The following is a 19,058-nucleotide window of genomic DNA, read 5'->3' as shown; positions in this document are numbered from 1 at the left end:
GGAAAAAATTCCTGTAGTCTTTAGGACCTATTCAGAGTAATACTCAGAACATTCTTGTTATTTTAGCCTGGAAATGATAGGAAAATCCTTTGTGAAAAAGGCTTGAGCCTGAATTTCATTAATCTAATGAAATACATCTTTACATTCATTTCGAGCAATTATTCTTTTTGCCTTTCATACAAGTAAATATTTTTAATTGATTATCCTGCAAACAATTCTTTCATTTGTAACCTTATTGTGCAAATAATTATTCATAAATTTATATATTCTTGGCATATTCTTTGATATGCCCTCATAGGTCCTCAGATATCAATGACATAAGTGACGTTGTTTCAAACACGGAGCTTCTTTCTGAGCAAGACATGTGTTTAGAGGGATCTCACGACTTTGAAAATGACGAAGACTGTGGTATATCTCCAGACTTGTCGAGAATGGTAGAACAAGAGGACGAGTAGATCCTACCTTATAGGGAGTCATTAGAAATTGTGAGTCTAGAGGAGGGAAATGAGGTGAAAATTGGAACTGAAATCACCGCAAAGACAAGACAAGACCTCATTGAATTGCTTCGAGAATTCAAAGATGTTTTTGCATGGTCATACCAAGACATGCCCGGGCTAAGTACTAGAATTATGTACATCGTCTGCCCATAAAAGAAGATTGTAAACCAGTTCAGCAGAAGCTCAGGAGGATGAGACCTGATGTTGTGCTAAAAATAAAAGAAGAGGTCATAAGGCAGTTCAATGCTGGGTTCTTACAGGAGATCAAATATTCAGATTGGGTAGCTAACATCGTCCCCGTTCCCAAGAAAGATAGAAAGGTACGGATGTGCGTGGATTACAGAGACTTGAATAAGGCTAGTCCAAAGGACAATTTTTCGTTGCCTCACATTGATACTTTGGTAGACAATACGGTGGGATACTCACTATTCTCTTTCATGGAAGGCTTTTCTGGATACAATCAAATAAAGATGCACCCGGAGGATATGGGAAAAACAATATTCATTACTTTATGGGGAACATTTTGTTGCAAAATAATGCCTTCCGGATTGAAGAATACGGCAGCAACATATCAAAGGGCTATGGTGACCTTGTTTCATGACATGATGCATAAGGAGGTCGAAGTCTATGTTGATGATATGATTGCCAAATCTAAAACTGAAGAAGAGCATGTTCAAGTCTTGAAAAGATTATTTTTGAGATTGAAGAAATTTCAGCTCAAGCTTAACCCCGCAAAATGCACGTTTGGAGCTAGATCAGGGAAGTTATTAGGCTTCATAGTTAGTAAGAGGGGGATTGAGGTAGACCCGGACAAGGTAAAGGCAATCCGAGACCTGCCTCCTCCGCGCACTCAAAAAGAAGTCCGAAGTTTCCTAGGAAGATTGAATTACATTGCTCGATTCATTGCACAATTGACGGAGAAATGTGATCTAGTTGTCTCTTAAAGAAGCATAATCCGAGTGATTGGGATGAGGAATGTCAGCAGGCTTTTGACAAAATAAAGCAATATTTGGCTAATACTCCTGTACTATCACCGCCAAGTCCAGATGGGCCATTGATATTGTATCTAACGGTGCTCGAGAATTCCATGGGATGTGTATTGGGCCAACACGACGAAACGGGAAAGAAAGAAAGAGCAATATATTATCTCAACAAGATATTCATTGGCTGTGAAATGAGATATTCGTCAATCGAGAAATTGTGTTGTGCTTTAATCTGGGCAACACGAAGACTAAGGCAGTATATGTTGTATCATACGACTTGGTTGATTTCAAAGTTGGATCCTTTAAAATATATGATGGAATCAACTGCTTTAAATGGGAAAATGACTAGATGGCAGATCCTGCTCTCTGAATTTGACATAGTATATGTAAGTCAGAAGGCCATAAAAGGGAGTGCAATAGCTGATTTCCTGGCTAGTAGAGCCTTAGAGGATTATGAGCCCTTAAACTTCGATTTTCCAAACGAGGAATTGATGTATGTTGCAAGCACTGAAGAAAATCCTCAGAAGGATCATGAGTGGAGGTTAAATTTCGACGGAGCTTCGAATGCTATAGGAAATGGAATTGGGGTAGTCTTGGTATCCCCGAGTGGAGATCATTACCCTGTGGCTAGCAAGTTGGACTTTGATTGCACAAATAATATGGCAGAATATGAAGCTTGTATTATGGGCATTCGTGCAACCATCGAGTGGAACATCAAAGTGCTAAGAGTATATGGGGATTCCGCATTGGTGATATACTAACTTAAAGGGGAATAGGAAACTAGAGACCCTAAGTTAATCAGTTATAGAAGGCTGGTCCTTGAGTTAGTTGACGAGTTTGACGATATCACCTTTAGTTATCTCCCACGAGAGGAAAATCAAATGGCTGATGCATTGGCTACTCTAGCCTCGATGATTCAGGCGAACAGGCTTGAAGTAATGAGGCCTATTCAGATGAGTATCTATGAAACCCCAGCTCATTACTACAATATTGAAGATGAGGGAAAAGACGATCACCCTTGGTATCAGAGTATCCTACAGTATGTGAAGAATCAGGAGTACCCTAGTCAAGCAACGGAGAACGACAAGAGAACTCTGAGAAGATTAGCCATCGAATATGTCTTAGACGGGGAAGTGCTATACAAAAGAAGGAAAGATCAAGTACTGTTAAGATGTGTGGATGCCGTGGAAGCTAAGAAAATTTTGGAGGAAGTCCGTGAGGGTATCTGTGGGACACACGCCAATGGCTTCACCATGGTTAGACAGATCATGAGATTTGGATACTATTGGTCCACTATGGAAGGGATTGCATTAATTACGCCAAGAAATGCCATAAATGTCAGATTTATGGGGACAATATGCATGCACCCCCTTCGCCACTTCATGTTATGACCTCTCTATGGCCGTTTTCCATGTGGGGTATGGATGTCATTGGGCCGATATCGCCGAAGGCTTCTAATGGGCATCGCTTCATCTTCGTAGTCATTGATTACTTCACCAAGTGGGTAGAAGCTGCTTCATATGCAAATGTCACGAAGTCAGCAGTCAGTAAATTCTTGAAAAAGGAGATTATTTGTCGATATGGAATGCCTGAGAGAATCATATCTGACAATGCCTGGAATTTGAACAATAGTGCGATAGTTGAGGTTTGTAGCCAATTTAAGATCAAGCATCATAACTCGTCGCCGTATCGTCCAAAAATGAATGGCGCAGTGGAAGCGGCTAATAAGAATATTAAAAGAATTGTGGGGAAAATGACTGAGACTTACAAAGATTGGCATAAGAAGTTATCATTTGCTCTCCTTGCCTATCGAACATCTATCAGAACTTTTATCGGGGCAATACCTTTTTCTCTTATTTATGGAATGGAGGCAGTACTACCCATTGAAGTTGAGATCCCCTCTCTACGGGTATTGTCTGAACTCTAGTTGGACGAAGCCGAGTGGGTCCAATCTCGCTATGACCAGTTGAACCTAATAGAGGAGAAGAGGTTGAGAGTCATTCACCATGGGCAAATGTACCAGAAACGAATGATGCGAGCCTACGACAAAAAAGGTTCGCCCCAGAGAAATTCGCGAAGGAGATTGGTGCTAAAAAAGATCCTTCCTATGCAAAAGGACTTTAGAGGAAAATGGATGCCAAATTGGGAGGGTCCTTATGGTGTAAAGAATACCTTTTCTAGTGGAGCTTTGATCCTAAATGAGATGGATGGTAAAAGTTTGCCGAACCCCGTAAACGCAGACTCCGTTAAAAGATACTTCACTTGATGGAAAGGGACCAAAGTGAAAACCCGCAAAGGGCGCTTTGCTTTTTAAAAAAAAAAACAAAAAAAAGATTTGGAGAGGCCAAGGTGAAAACCTGCAAAAGGGGCGCCTTGAGGTCAAATGGGATTTGAGTCGAAAACTCGAAAGGGGCGGCTCAAATATTGGTCAGAGAGGGGCATGAGAGGATTAGAACTGTTCAAATTTTGATCGGGGCACACGATGATCTTGCTGTACCTGAACCAACAGGAAATGGCATACGACATCTTGGAGCATCGACAGAGTACTGTAGATCTCCTAAATACATGCCAAACTCATATTAGTCTTCAGAAGTTTGTACAGAGAAATTCAAGCTGCGATAACTGGGGCACCTAGTTCTTATTGTATTGAATGTGTTAATACCTTTTTCCCTTTTTATTAATATACACATTCTCAATCAGCTTCTTTGTTATTCTTCTTTCGCTATTGTCAATATTTTATCTCTTTCGAGCTATGCTCAGAACCAACATTTATCCATAGGCATAATCTTTCAGCAAACATGTTGCATTGGAATAATGATTAATGGACTACTGAAACTTTCACAAAGTAAGTTTTGCACATTACTCTGAAAAAATTTCTAAATAATACGATAATCTGAAATAGGACTATTGTTTAGAACGTACTAGGTTTAAAGGTCAGAAATTTGAGAAAAAGTCTGATTTTAAACAATCCCTTCGGATTTTGTTGACAGAAGCATCAATTGAGTGAAATGTCAACAATAATCGTGAGTTGGTAAGAAGGGATCTCTCTAAAGGAAATTTCTTCGTGCACATTTGATGTGGCACTCCGAAAATGGTACAAAAATCAAAGAATTGCACGTTCGGTATCCTTCAATTGTGATGGAAATGCGAAGAAGGGACCAGAGCTCCCCACTTTTTTTGAGTCGCATATTGAACACAACCCTATGAATCGAGCTTGAAGGCATACAGCGGGGGTAATTTAATGCTTTGTTGAGGGCATCAGTCAGGAAGGAGGGTGTTAAAGCGCAGTCATGATAAAAGCCTTAATAAGATTTTGAGTAATACGACAACATCTTGCATTCATGAAAATACCATTCACTCATGTCTAGTTAGGAGCATTAGATTTATTCTGATCATGCCATCCTAATCACTAGGCATAATCAGATTCATTATACAGGTCGTGTTTCCCAGAGAACAGATCAGCAGATCGAAAACAAAGCCTTGCCTCCATCGGTTGCATTGGAACTGGTTAAAGATGACAGATCTTGTCTCCCTAAGCAGTAGCAGAGCAGATCGAAGACGGTGAATCTTATCTTCCCCAGGAGTAGGGAAATAGATTTAAACCACACGTCCTATGTCCCTGACCAGCAGTGGAATAGGTTGGAAATTACAAGTCTTATCTCCCTAAGCAGTAGTGGAGCAGACAGAAGAAACCAATCCTATCTCCCTAAAGTTGCAGTGAAGCGAATTAAAACAATAGATCCTATCTCCCTAAGCAGTAGTGGAGCAGATCGTATCGGGTCTTATCTCCCTGAAGTTGCAGCGGAGCAGACTGAGAAAACAAGTCTTATCCCCTTGAAGTCATAATGGGACAGACTGAAGAAGCAAATCTTATCTCCCTGGGGTACCAGTGGAGTAGATTGAAGTCGATAATCCTATCTCCCTGAGGTTGTAGTGGAGCAAATTAAAGTTATAGATCTCATCTCTCTGAAGTTGTAGTAGAGCAGATCCAATCAAGTCTTGCCGACTAGAGATAGCAAATTTTGTTCTTTTTAGAAGATACGAGTTGTGAATCCTATCTCCCTAATACTACTGTGGAGTGGATCGAAGCGCCAATTCCTATACCTCTAAAGATGCAGTAGGATGGAATGAGGCTACTTGAAGGAGAAGATCACCAAAGTCCAGGCACGACCGGGCAAAATTGGCCCTTTTAGTCTTTGCTTCATTCCCGTTACACGACAATGAGCAAAGAGGGGCAGCTGTAGTAGGCCAATTTGCCCGGGCCCAAAATCACAGAGAAATAAAAAAGACCAAAAAATTAATTAATTAAATGTCCATTTTACATATATGCGGCCCAGTTACAAAATAAACTAATTACCCAAAATAAAAAAAACGAGCCTAGCTAAACCCAAATACATCAGACCCAACTAACTAAGCCCAAATCTGAATACGTGTGGCCGAACACCAAGGAAGGGGAAACCCTAGCATCAGCCCCAACCAGCGCCATAGCAGACTTCCCCCCGCACGCACGTAGCACCACTCGCACGAGCCTTGTATGCACGCTTTCTCCTCCGTACATGCCACATCCGTAACCTCTGCACACAGTACCTGCTAAAGACGAGCAAACGTAGCAGAAAACAGACCACAAAATGAAAAGAGGCAGAAATCAGCAGAGAAAAAGAGAGAAAAAAAAATAAGAAAAACAGAAAGAAAATTTGTATTTTATTTTATTCTCGAGTTATAAAAACCCCAAGATGTACCCTTTTTTGTTTCGAATACAATCAGAATAGAAAACTCAAAAAATACACCAAAAAGGTAGATATTTTTCTTTCCTCTTCTTTCGGTTTCGTTTCGGTTTCTCTTTGGATCTCTGAGTAATAAATAGAATAGGAGTTTAAGTTAAGAGTTTACCTACCTCGGTGACCCAGCCGTCATTCTTGGCGGTTTCACGGCTACCGAAAGAACCGTGAATGGTTCTAACCCGAGAACGATGCAAAAGGGGAGAGGGGGAACAAAGAATTTCTTTTTTTTTATCTGTTCTTGTAGATGGCTGAATAGCTTTTAGGGTTTATTTTTACTTTTATTTTTGTTTCTCAAGGGATGTCTAAACGGCGCCATTTGGAGTCTGATCTGTGGCTCCAAAACAACGCCGTACTGACCTAGATTGGCCTCCAACCCGACTACCCGACCTAGTGGGCGAAGGATCCGCGCGTCTTAAAGCCAAACGGGCTATTTGTGCCACTGGTCCCTTTTTTTTGCTGTGTGGTTCCAATCCGATCCTTTTTCTTTTCTGATTTGACCCCATATGTTTGATTCGATGTTGCTCCGGTCCACATTAAAGGTGCTGCGTTTTGGGAATAGGGAATATTTCCCACTTGACCCCCATGTCATTCGCGCATCACATTCGGGCCCTCTGTTTTGTTTTTTTTCTTTTTTTCTTGTAATTTAGTTTTGATTTCGATGTGGTCCTTCGATTATTTTGTCTATGGTTCATTAATCTGTTTAATATCTTTGTTTTATTGTTCTTTTAAATTTTATTAATTTGTCTGACTACTTATTGTCCAATGTTTTAAATTAAGTACTGCTTTTCATATTTTTCTTATTTAGTATATACATGTTAATTAGTTTAATTTGATTCCTTCTTCTCTGCTTATCTTTAATGTTTTATTCCCTATATATCATTTTAAACTTTTACGTGTTGTTTCGATTTTCTTTAAAAATTATTGAGTTTGGTCGTTTAGTGTATTATTTTATATATTAAATAATTAAATTTTTATCCTATACTAATGGCTCCAAATCAACCTACATTTGCCATTTAAAACTTATTATCATATACTTTTTACTTATTTAAAATTATTTTATTATAAAATTTTTAACCACATTTTATTACATATTTTGTTTATTTCAACCTTTCGTATATGTGGATATATATATTATTATTTATACTAAGGTTATCATTTTGCATATGATTTGTTTAAATTAATACATATATTATGTTATGTATTTTGGTTTGCTTTAAGATTTATTTAGATACTATTAATTTAGGTGGTATTTATTTAAACACTATTTTTATTTGTTTCAAATTTTCATCATGTATATGTACATATTTTTGTATGTATACTTTCATATATGTGCATATATGTGTATATATTATTGATTTTAATTCTTTAGCTTTTAGATGTAGTATTTGCATGTAACTATGGTCCTTATAAGTACGATATTATTGGTTCATTAATTACTTATGGTTCATTGGTGCGCATTTCAATTTATGAATTACTATTTCGTGTTGTAGGTTATTCTTCCATTGTTTTATTTATTCAAAAGATTACATTTCATAACATTCTAACGTCAAAAGCATTTTTATCCAAAAAAGAGTTTTCAAAATAACGCAACCCTCGACATTTGGAATTCTCGAGAAAAGGGAGCCCTAACGCATTGGGTTCTAATTTTTCTCGTTGAATCTAAATGATCGAAAATTTTCTACAATCAAGACACGTAAATAAAAACTCGTTCTCGGAATTTGACACTACGTGTCCTAATGCATTGGATGCCACATGTCATCTTCTCGAAAGGAGGTTTTTTTTTAATAATAAGGGTTGTGTTCAATGCTAGAAATCTTGAGGAATCGTGCTCTAACGTATTGGGTTTCGACTTTCCACCTGATTTCAAGCAATTGAATATCCCTTTTTAACTTCAAAAAAATTTTGAAAGGAAAAAAGACAAGCTCTTTCTCAATGACTAAAAATGGCGTGTCCTAATGCATTGGGTATGACATTTTAGTACTTTGCGACGAGATGGTCTTTAGCATTCACATCGATTTATACGAGCATCTTTTGCATAATGAATAAAAATAATAAGGATTGTATTTTGAAATTTTTTAAATCTCAATATTAAGACATTAAACAATCAATTTGGTACCAATTTTGGGCGTCACGAGGGTGCTAACCCTTCCTCGTGCATAACTGACTCCCGAACCTGTTTTCTCAAAATTCACAAACCTTAAAATTATTTTTAATGGTGAACTGGTCACACCTTAATAAAAGATTGGTGGCGACTCCTTATTTTTCATTTTTCAAAGTCGATCCCCCTGTTTTTTCAAATCTAAAAATGGTTTCGACACCAAGCATCCGAAAAAATCTTATGTTTGTCTCTCAGTTTGCTAAGGACAATAATGTATTTTTTGAATATCATCCATCTTATTGTGTTATTAAGGACATTCAGACACTGGAAACTTTGCTACGAGGCCGAGTTCGTGATGGTCTCTATCAATTTTTGGCTGGTCTGTTTGTTCCATCCGTTTCACTTCCTTCTATTCACAACACTGGGATTCAAGATTGACAGTCAGGTGATGATGTCTTTACATTGTGGCTTAAAAGACTTGGTCACCCTTCTACTTCAATTGTTAAACGTTTTCTTAACAAGTGTCGAATTTGTGATAGCCTGAAATAGGGCCTAATCAGAATAATGGTTTCGTAACCACAAATCTGAAGTGAAATAGTTTAATTTTATAAAGTTTTATTAATTTCTGATTGATTGAAATATTGTGTGAAAATATGGATAGGAAATTTTAATGATTTAGTGCCTAATTGAATTTTTAGGACTAAATTGAGAAAAATGAAAAGTGTGTCTAAAATGACTTAATTGAATTATTGCATGAAATTGGAAGTGTTTATGTGGCAATTAGACCATAAATTAGTAATATGGACACAAAAGGGTAATTCTAGAAAAATATCTAAGTAATGGGTCAAGGGTATTTTTGTCCAAATTGAGAAAAAGACAAAATAAAGTGAAAATAAGTGTCCATCTTCTTCAAAATCAGAAGTTTGCTGCCAAAAAAATTCATGTCACCATAGCTAGGGTTCTTGATTTTTCTAAGCTCAATTGTAATTGATTTCTTGCCCCGTTTTTAATTATTTTTGTATTTTTATGCTTATTGAAGCTTGAATTTCATGTTTCTAACATTTAATTTAAATGAAATTAAAGTTTAAAAATTGACCCATTCAGGATATAATTGTAAATTGATTAGTGATGTTAGATAATGAATGTTTGAAGTGTTAATTACAAGTTTTACTAGACGAATTTCAATGAAAATGTTGAAAAAGGACTAAATTGTGAAAGATGGTAAAGTGTGCATGAAGTTGTCATTTTGTGAAATTGGGGCTGTTATGAGCATGAAATATGATTTAGTGAAGTTTGAAATTTAAGAATTTAGTGAATTTTATTTTTACGAGCTTTGGGACAAAAGTGGAATTTTTGAAAAGTTATGTGAAAAAAAATGTAAGTTCGTCAAAATATTGTCTATGAGTTGTATTTGAATGGAATATTGATAAAATGCATTAAATTGTGTTAATATAGATCAAGAAAGAAGAAATAGTGGAAGTGACCGGGGAAAAGAGAAGGTTATCGACTAATTTACAAAAATAGTCATTTTGCATCCGAGGTAAGTTACGTGTAAATAATAGTTATATTTTTATAAATTGTGAATTATATTTGATATGTGAATTAATATTGAATGTGGAAGGAAAATTGTTCTTGAATTATTCAAGTGATAAAGTGTTAAGTGTAAATTCCCGGTTGAACTTAGGAATAGAAGTGGATACAAGTGACATGTCACTAGAGATCAGTGTTACAGTGAGTCCCGGGTGCTGGGTGATCTAGCATGTGTTGCAGACACCTGACAGCTTGTGTGAGCAGGCCCGTGGACATTTCCAGTATTATTGATCAATGGTAGCTTCAGCTACATATCAGTGTGGCACTTATGTGCTAAATCTCTACGTATCTGTGTATATTTCGAGTGTTCAACGGGATTAATAATGAGTTAAAGTGAATATGAAATGAAGTGTGTATGCAAGTACAATTGAAAGAATTGAGCATATGTGATAAATGTTAAGTGTGAAAATGTATATGCAAGTGAATTGGTAAGATTGTGCATGAGTAAGTGATTGAAATTGCTAAGAAATGTTTTGATTAGTTATATGTTAAAAGTGTTAATTATTAAATGATTAATTATTGTTTACATGTAACTTACTAAGCTATTTGTAGCTTACACATTTTCTCCTTTCCTTTGTTTTATAGTGATTTAAGCTTGCTCAAATTGGGGATCGTCGGAGCTCGTATCACACTATCATAAACATCTCGGTATTATGTGTTTTTCAGAATGTTTAAAACTATGGCATGTATAAAGTCTTAAACATTTTTAGTATGTTCATATGATATGGCTAAGATTAGCTATTGAAATGGTTAGTAAAGATTATGTTTTGGTGTTATATATGTGTAAATGGTAGTTAATACAAAGAAGCAGTTTCTTTGACAGCAGCAGTGACGTGAATGTGAAAAATCACCATAAATAGTAGAAATGTAATTAGAGATTTAATGATATATATAATTAAATCTTATCAAGTATATTTTACATAAAAGAAATGGTGTAGGAAAATAAATTTTATATTTTCAGATAATTGAATTTTAGTGTGACAGGTCAGAATGGTTTTTGAAGTCCCTGTTCTGACTTTAGAAAATCATTATAAATTTCACAGAAAGAATTATAGGTCATAATTTATATTTTAGATTCCTTAGTGAGTCTATTTTCAAAATAAATAAATTATAACCTTATATGAATTCTGTACAATGAGATAATTGATTTTTAGTCCCAAGAGGTCAGAACTGTCAAGTAGTGAAACAGGGGAGATTTTAATGAATAAACTGTACTAATTGGATAAACCAAAAATTATAAAAATTTTATGGTAAAAAGGTATATGTGTCTAGTTTCAGGGAAAATTTACGGATTTAAATTTCGAGTTTTTTAATTCAAGATATAATTAAATTATTGACAGTCGCGCAGATGGACAGTTTTGTTGTGAACAGTAAATTTAATTTTTAAAGCAAATTTTTATGCTCTGAATTGGTAAGTTAAGTTGGATAACATCTCGTACTCGATTCCGGCGATGGTCTCGGGTAAGGGGTGTTACAGAATTGTTTCTAATAAAAAATTTCTTGATAATATTTGTATTGTCTATCAAAAAGGGAAATCACATAAACTGCCATTTTCACATTTTACTACTGAATATATGGAATTGTTTGAACTGGTTGTTTCTGATTTGTGGGAGCGACTCCTGTTGCCTGTAGGGGTAATCTGTATTATGCTTCATTTGTAGACATGTGTAGTCGGTTTATTTAGGTTTATCTGATTAAACGTAAATCTCAAGCAGTTGAGTGTTTTCTTCAATTTCAGAAGATGATCGCCACTCAGTTTGGGAAGAATATTAAAAAATTTCAAAGTGATTGGGGTGGTAAGTTTCGAGCTTTTACATCGGTTCTAGCCAGTCATGAGATTCTTCATCGTCTTTCCTACCCACATACTTCAAAACAGAATGGGGTTGCTAAGCGTAAACACAGGCACATTGTGGAAACCGGTCTTACACTTTTGGCCCAGACCAATCTTCCTATGGATTATTGGGGATATGCGTTCTGTAGTGCTGTTCACCTTATCAATCGTCTGCCCACTCCGGTCCTAAAAGGTCAATCAACGTATCAAACTCTTCATGGTCGTGAACCTACGTATGATCACTTAAGGGTGTTTGGTTGTTGCTGCTTTCCGTATTTGCATCCTTTTATGCAACACAAGCTAGATTTTCGTTCACAGTCGTGTATGCTTCTGAGGTATAGCTCTCAATATAAGGGCTATCATTGTCTTACACCAGATGGTAAGGTTATTGCTTCTCGCCATGTTGTATTTGATGAACGTCGACTCTTGATTCCTTTGCCTGCTCTAGCAACTGTTCCGTCTACTTTTAGTAGTCCCACATATAGTCCTATTGTTCGACCTTCTGCTGTCCGATCCACCATAGAACCTAGTAGTATTACTGTATCGCCACCTACTGTACCTCTGTCTCCTGCTCCAATTTGTGATCCTATACAGTCTGTATCGGTTGGATTACCAACTGCGTGCCGTCCAAGACAACCCGTCTCAGTTATTTCGTCGGCTGAATTAGGAACAGATCATGAGAAGTATCGTCTTCCACTTCCATTGGCATAAGCTAGTCCGATTGGTCAAACCAATGTGTCTCCAAATATTCCTTCTCTTCCTCTGAGAAATACTCACACTATGGTTACTCGGTCTAAGGCAAGAATATTCAAACCCAAGGCTTTGTTAGTAGAAGCTGTAGATTTTGAGCCACGCTCTGTTGAGGAAGCTCTTGCTCATAAGGAGTGGAAATTAGCAGTTCAAGCTGAATTTAATGCTTTAATGGCCAACTCTACTTGGGAACTTGTTCCTCTACCTTCTAGTCGAAAAGCAATTGGGTGCAAATGGCTTTTCAAAATCAAGAAGAATCCTGATGAGTCGGTTGATCGACGAAAGGTACGGTTGGTAGCAAAGGAATGTTCGCAGGTACTTGAATGTGACTTCAAGGAAACCTTTAGTCTGGTGGTTAAACCTACTACTGTCCGAACCGTACTATCTGTTGTTGTATTAAATAGGTAGCAACTCCGTCAAGTCGATGTCAACAAGTCATTTTAAATGGAGATCTCACTGATACAGTGTTTATACAACAATCTCCAAGCTATGTTCAATATGGACCAAATGGTGAGCCTTTGGTATGTCGTCTAACAAAGGCATTGTACGGATTACAGCAAGCTCCCCGTGCCTAGTTTGACAAATTAAAATAGTTCCTTGTTTCTACTGGTTTTGTCTTATCAAAATCTGATGTTTCCTTGTTTGTTAAAGTTACAACCAAGTCCATCGTCTATGTTTTGGTCTATGTGGATGATATTATTATTACTGGAAGTTTGAAAGCCGAAATAAATTGTTTTGTTCATCATCTTCATAACGAATTTTCTCTAAAGGATATGAGCGACCTCTATTATGTTTTAGGTATTGAAATAAGTCGTTCATCTACTGGAAGTCTCTACTTGTACCAACGTAAATACATTCGAGACCTTCTTGACAGGTGTTCTCTGACAAATGTAAAGAGTGTTCATACGCCGATGGTTAGTTCATCTACTCTGTCTAAGGATGAGGGTGATCGTCTTGCTGATCCTACTGAATACAGAAGTCTTGCTGGTGCTCTTCAATATGTGGTCTTAACTTGGCTGGATATTGCGTATGCGGTAAATCGTATGTGCCAGTTCATGCATGCCTCTACTACAGTCCATCTGGTAGCATTAAAACGTATCTTGTGGTATTTACATGGCACTATTAATCATGGGCTGGTTTTTCATCAATCCGATAGGCTGTCTTTAGTTGGTTATGCTGACGCCAACTGGGGTCTAGATTTTGATGGCCGTCGTTCTACGACAGGCTATTGTGTCTACTTTGGTCATACATCTATCTCATGGTGCTCCAAGAAACAACAAGTTGTTTCTCAATCCATGGCAGAGACTGAATATCGGAGCTTAACTGCTGGTACTAGTGATATTGCTTGGTTAACTTCTTTGCTGAATATTAGTTGCTGTTGCAGCTAATCTGGTCTTACACTCCAAATTGAAACATGTCGAACTTGACTTATTTTTTGTTCGCGAAAAAGTGACTACTGGCTCCCTAGTTGTTGGCGAAGTGCCAGCCTGTGACCAAGTTGCAGATATTCTCACTAAACCACTCTCTGCCTCTATTTTTGCTCGCTTTCGAAGATTATTTCGGGTCTTACCTATTGTGGAAGCTGGGTGAATGTTAGAGTATAGGGACTGTTAGTATAGAGTTGTTAGTTTGTTATCATTCAGTTGCTTAGTCTAGTTTGTAGTTGGTTAGGAGCAGTTACTCTTATTCATGTATATAAACATCAGCAATGTATTGATTCAAGCAAGAAAAGATTACTAAGCAATTTCTCAGTAAAATTCATTCTCTCTAATTTGTTCTCTATCCTTTTGAAATGTTGTAGTAATTGAGCATTAGCTGGAAGCTGGATTCCTTTGGCCTACAAGCTTGTTTCCTACCAGACCTTACCATCTGAATCAAACTAGCTTACTTCCTTTTTCATATTCTTTACTCTTTTTTTTGTGTGTGTGTGTGTGAGAGAGAGAAAGAGAGAGGAAGACAAGTCAGTAATGGGCCCATTTTGCAACACTATCAATAGCACCAATCAAATTATGATTTCCTTTTGCATATGTTGTGTTAAAGGCACCCATTCTCTTGATTAAACCCTGTTTACTCTCACTCCCTGTTTAAATAATGTGCTTTGTAAAGCGTCATGAATCCAATCCATGATTGATATGCCATATTTATCTTTGTATAGTAAAATCCCTGTTTTATTTGTACTTTTTATAGTGTGGTATCCTCACCTTAATTCGCTGACTTTGATTGGTTGATTGGACAACGTAAGTTGCAAAGATGGTAAGTCCAGCTGGAATGCTAGATGCTTCAACAGTTCAGCCCCAAATGGCCCTCCAATGTTAACCATGTATTAGGTAATGACCGTGCCTTAAGCAATTCTAATGTCCCTTACGTGTCAACCTTCTATTCAACTAAAACCCACTAATCCCTACAATTATGGTTTATTGTATTAGTTTCGATGACTGATAGATCCCACCTGATTTGAACACTTAACCAACTCATCTCTGCAACTTTACCTTGGGACAGTTTTAGGGTCATTTTTTGTTCTAACTTGTATGTTATGGTGGTTGAGTTATGTTTTGTCACATAAACACTATATCTTGGCATCTCAGAAATGTATCAGAGAAAAACATATATATAATTGTTGATGTCCTTGGTGGACGAGCTGCTGAAGGATTAATTGATCTGATTTAGGTATTGAAGCATTAGCTCAAAAACATTATATAATACTTTTGGACAGTACTTTTTCTTCTGTCAGACAATTTCAGCAACTTAATATATTCAACCCCAATGCCCTTTTTTATGATATAATTTCCTTCTGAAATTTCACTTAAGCTTCCCTAACCTAAGGAGGTTTGTAGGAGAAAGCAGGCAACACCTGCTTGAAGATAATTTCTATACCATACTCATCGACATGTCTGGTTTTGCTCTTTGGTGCTTTATGTTGAAACTAAAGCATGCTTTTTTGTGGTATTCAGATACTCTTTTAACTCATAGACAGGATGGGTAATTAATCACTGTAAATTGATGTGCCTGATGAAATAGAGATAAAAGATTTTCATGATTCATATGATGAAACTTTATAATGCAACATATTTTAATTAGCAATAAATTAATTTGATGTAAAATACATGATTTATTTTGAAAAAGAGAATGAATTTTTTTCATATTTTGAAAAGATTTTATTTTATTTTTTAGTTTTAACTATTTTTTTCTAATTATTATTGTAATACATATGTAATAAGTAAATTTTTACTTATATTATTATATTCCTAACCAAACAAGTCAGAAGTTGGATCAAAATAATGGATTCCCAGTTATATTGCAAGTTGCAATATTAAACCATGTATTTTTTACTGTTTATTACTAATGTACACAATTGGCCTAGTAGGTATGGTGCAGTTAATCAGTATCCCAGGTTAACATATATATTATAAGCTAGTCATTCCATCCATAAATACACAGACCTAACATATATTAGGGTTTTTATTCCCTTTCTTTCTTTCCCTTGTCTGAAGTTTACTTGTTAGCTAAATCCTGCAGTAACCAAAACTATGAGTAGAGGTGGGAGCTACGGAGGCGGCCAAAGTTCCTTGGGCTACCTCTTTGGTGATGATGAGCAGCAAAGTGCACCAACTGTGGCACCACCTATCCAGCCCCCATATGGGATAGATGTTACCGCAGAGATGCCCCCAGCTCCCAATAAATCAAGTTCAAAGAACCAGAAAGAGAAAAACTTCAGCAACACCAACAATTACCATAGGGCTCAAGGACAGAATTCAGGGAACTTCATAACTGTGAGTTGTTAGTTACCAAATATATGTCGAAACCTATGGTATTAGCTCTTCATTTAGCTTTTAACCTAAGTAACTGTGTATTATGGAATTTCAGGATCGCCCATCAACAAAAGTTAAGTCGGTTCCTGGTGGAGATTCATCTCTGGGTTACCTGTTTGGTGAGAAGTAATGCTTCCTCCTTTATAAGTTTAAGTATATTGCCTGATTGCCTGCAGTTCTCAATAGTATGTCTGCAGTAGTACTGCTGGCTAAATAATGGATTCAGTTCCCCTATCAGTGTTGAACTTGCAGTGCTTCGTCTACTACTATATTAGCATGATGTGGTATTAAGCTTTTCATAAATTAATCTGCCAGAGAAGTGGATTTCAGTAATGAAGCATACAGGTAAAACAATGTATGGTTTTACTTTTACCAGATTTGCATAATAAGCAGAAGTTCAAGTTCCTGCCAATGCGTATAATATACATATAAACCTTGAGCAGTGCACTAAGGAAGTTAATTTGTTCTCTATTCATATATATATAATATATGTAGGGGGACTTGTCGTAACTTTCATGGGGGTCATCAGGTAGCAATATATAGAACACTTTCCTATTTCAGTAACTTATTATCATCAACCCCACATATCCAATTGCAACTTTTTCAGCATCCACACAAACTTGAAGTTAGAAATCGATCTTTCCTTCTTTAATAATCTCAGTGTTATTATAGAAACTTGTTTGTATAGCACTCCTAACTTTTTTCATCTAATTACCATTATTTTCTCTTCTCTTTTATTATAAAATTCGAATCTTCAGTCGGTCCATCATTTAATTCAATGTTTAGATTAAAAAGGCTAACTTCCAATCTCATCATCTTTTATGTGAAAAAAATCTTCAACCATAGTTTCTCTTTTTGATTCATGAAAGTAAGAAATGCTGATATTATAGGTTCATATATGTTGGATTGGTTCTTGATAAATTAAACAAGTTGATCAAGCATTCAGCAGGTGTTAAAAGTATAAATCCATAGTGTATTACAAACAGGGATAATAACAGAAAAAAATGTTACTTAAATTATAGTAAATCTTAGGGTCTGTTTGATTGACGGAATTGATTTTCCAGAAAATCATTTACAACTTTTCCAGCGTTTGATTGGCGGAAAACATTTTCCATTTGGAAAATGAACTCCAAAACAAGGGAAAATGGGTTACATTTTAGGGAAAATGTCTTACCCTTTCAATTTCCGTAAGACATTTTCCGTGCTCTCCTCTCTATCGCCTCCTTCATTCCTTCCTTCATTTCCGGTGAAAAGCGCTTCATTTATCGATTTTCCAAGAACTTGTTTTTTAATTATTCAATACTTGTTTTTTAACACAATTACAAATAATTTATTTGATATTAGTTTTTCAATTTATAACGATTAATATTGTAGCTTAATAATTGAGTATTATTATAAATAAATCATTGCAATATATGTAAAAATAATTTAAAATATAAAATTTATTAATATATATTAATATATGTAAAACAACTTTTCCGAAAAATATTTTCAAAAATCTGCCAAGCAGCAGAAAATATTTTCCAGTAAATTATTTTACAGAAAAGTAAAACATTTTCCAGAAATCATTTTACGGAAAATATTTTACTGGCAATCAAACAGACCCTTAGTATTCATATTTTTTTTAAATGTTGATTGTAATACATAATTTTTTCCGCTAAATTGTTCTGTTATAACGTTAAATAAGAAGTGATGTGGCACGTCTCACTAATTATAGCTTGACACATGACATTACATAATGGTGCCTTGTGTTGAAACAACAATAATTTTTGAAATAAAAGTGAAAGAGTAAAATTTGAATTTAAATTAATTTTAGAATATAAGAAATAAAAATAAATTTTGAATATAAAAATTTAACAATTTGATATTATTGATATCCTACTATTGAATTATTTAAAAATAATAAACTATAATAAAATTTAAAACAAATATAAAGAATAAAATTTAAAATTATTTGTTAAAAATTATAATACTTGAATATACTTAGAAAATTAAAAGATTAAAAGAAAACATGTAAGAGTAGTTATTTAAAACTTTCAAAAATAGAAAGTAAAAAAATTAAAAGAGAAAAGAAACATATTTTTATTTTAAAAATAATTTTATATTTACATTTATTTTTCGGACATAGAGCATTGTTGGAAGATACTACGTTGTTAATTTTATTCTTATGAAAATATTTTATTTTAACACATGGCATCATGGTATCGTACCAGTTGTCATGCCTTTTTGGTTAAAACTAAAATAATTATTTTTATTTTGACACATGGCATCACTATATTCTGCTCTGTGAGAAGATTCGGTGGGAGATGTGTGTCATTTCACTTCCTTTTTTAAGCAATCGGCCGACTGCTCTACAGTAAAATCCATAGTCACCATTGAATGTTGGGATACACGAGGTCAAAGTGCCCTTTCATAGAGTAATACAATTCAATACGAAGCACAATATGAATTGATAGACAACCAAAGAACAGCATAAAGAAGATGAAAAGTTCAGGATCAAACTCAAGCATGCAATTACGAGAAGTGCTTTATTTTTGGGAAGATGCCCTCACAGCTGCGCTGCAGTTTCATCGGTTATTTCCGAATTCAATGCTACTATTTCTTCAATAACCCTTGCCTTGATCATTTCTTTGCTAAATTCTTGCATCTTGGCAACCATTTGTGGAGTTTTCACAAGGTTGTTTACAAGTTTCATGACTTGAGCACTCTTGGACAAATG

The 19,058-nt window shown here is 35.6% G+C and overlaps 1 protein-coding gene across 1 annotated transcript; it reads left to right on the top strand.

The window, feature by feature from the left end:
* The first annotated feature begins 15,959 nt into the window (after nt 1–15,959).
* On the top strand, nt 15,960–16,794 carry LOC105791403 (protein SPIRAL1-like 5). Its single transcript, XM_012619469.2, has 2 exons — nt 15,960–16,300; nt 16,395–16,794. Exons 1-2 carry the CDS (start codon nt 16,058–16,060, stop codon nt 16,467–16,469), a joined length of 318 nt encoding a protein of 105 aa, XP_012474923.1. The 5' UTR covers nt 15,960–16,057; the 3' UTR covers nt 16,470–16,794.
* Nucleotides 16,795–19,058: the final 2,264 nt, after the last annotated feature.

This window comes from Gossypium raimondii, chromosome 8 (assembly GCF_025698545.1).
Source record: "Gossypium raimondii isolate GPD5lz chromosome 8, ASM2569854v1, whole genome shotgun sequence".
NCBI lineage: Eukaryota > Viridiplantae > Streptophyta > Magnoliopsida > Malvales > Malvaceae > Gossypium > Gossypium raimondii.
This window is presented reverse-complemented; position numbering and strand designations above follow the sequence as displayed.

Coding starts and splice junctions, on each gene's coding strand:
- LOC105791403 (XM_012619469.2), top strand. CDS start 16,058: ATGAGTAGAGGTGGGAGCTACGGAGGCGGCCAAAGTTCCTTGGGCTAC. Junction 16,301..16,394: donor ATTCAGGGAACTTCATAACT/GTGAGTTGTTAG, acceptor ATGGAATTTCAG/GATCGCCCATCAACAAAAGT.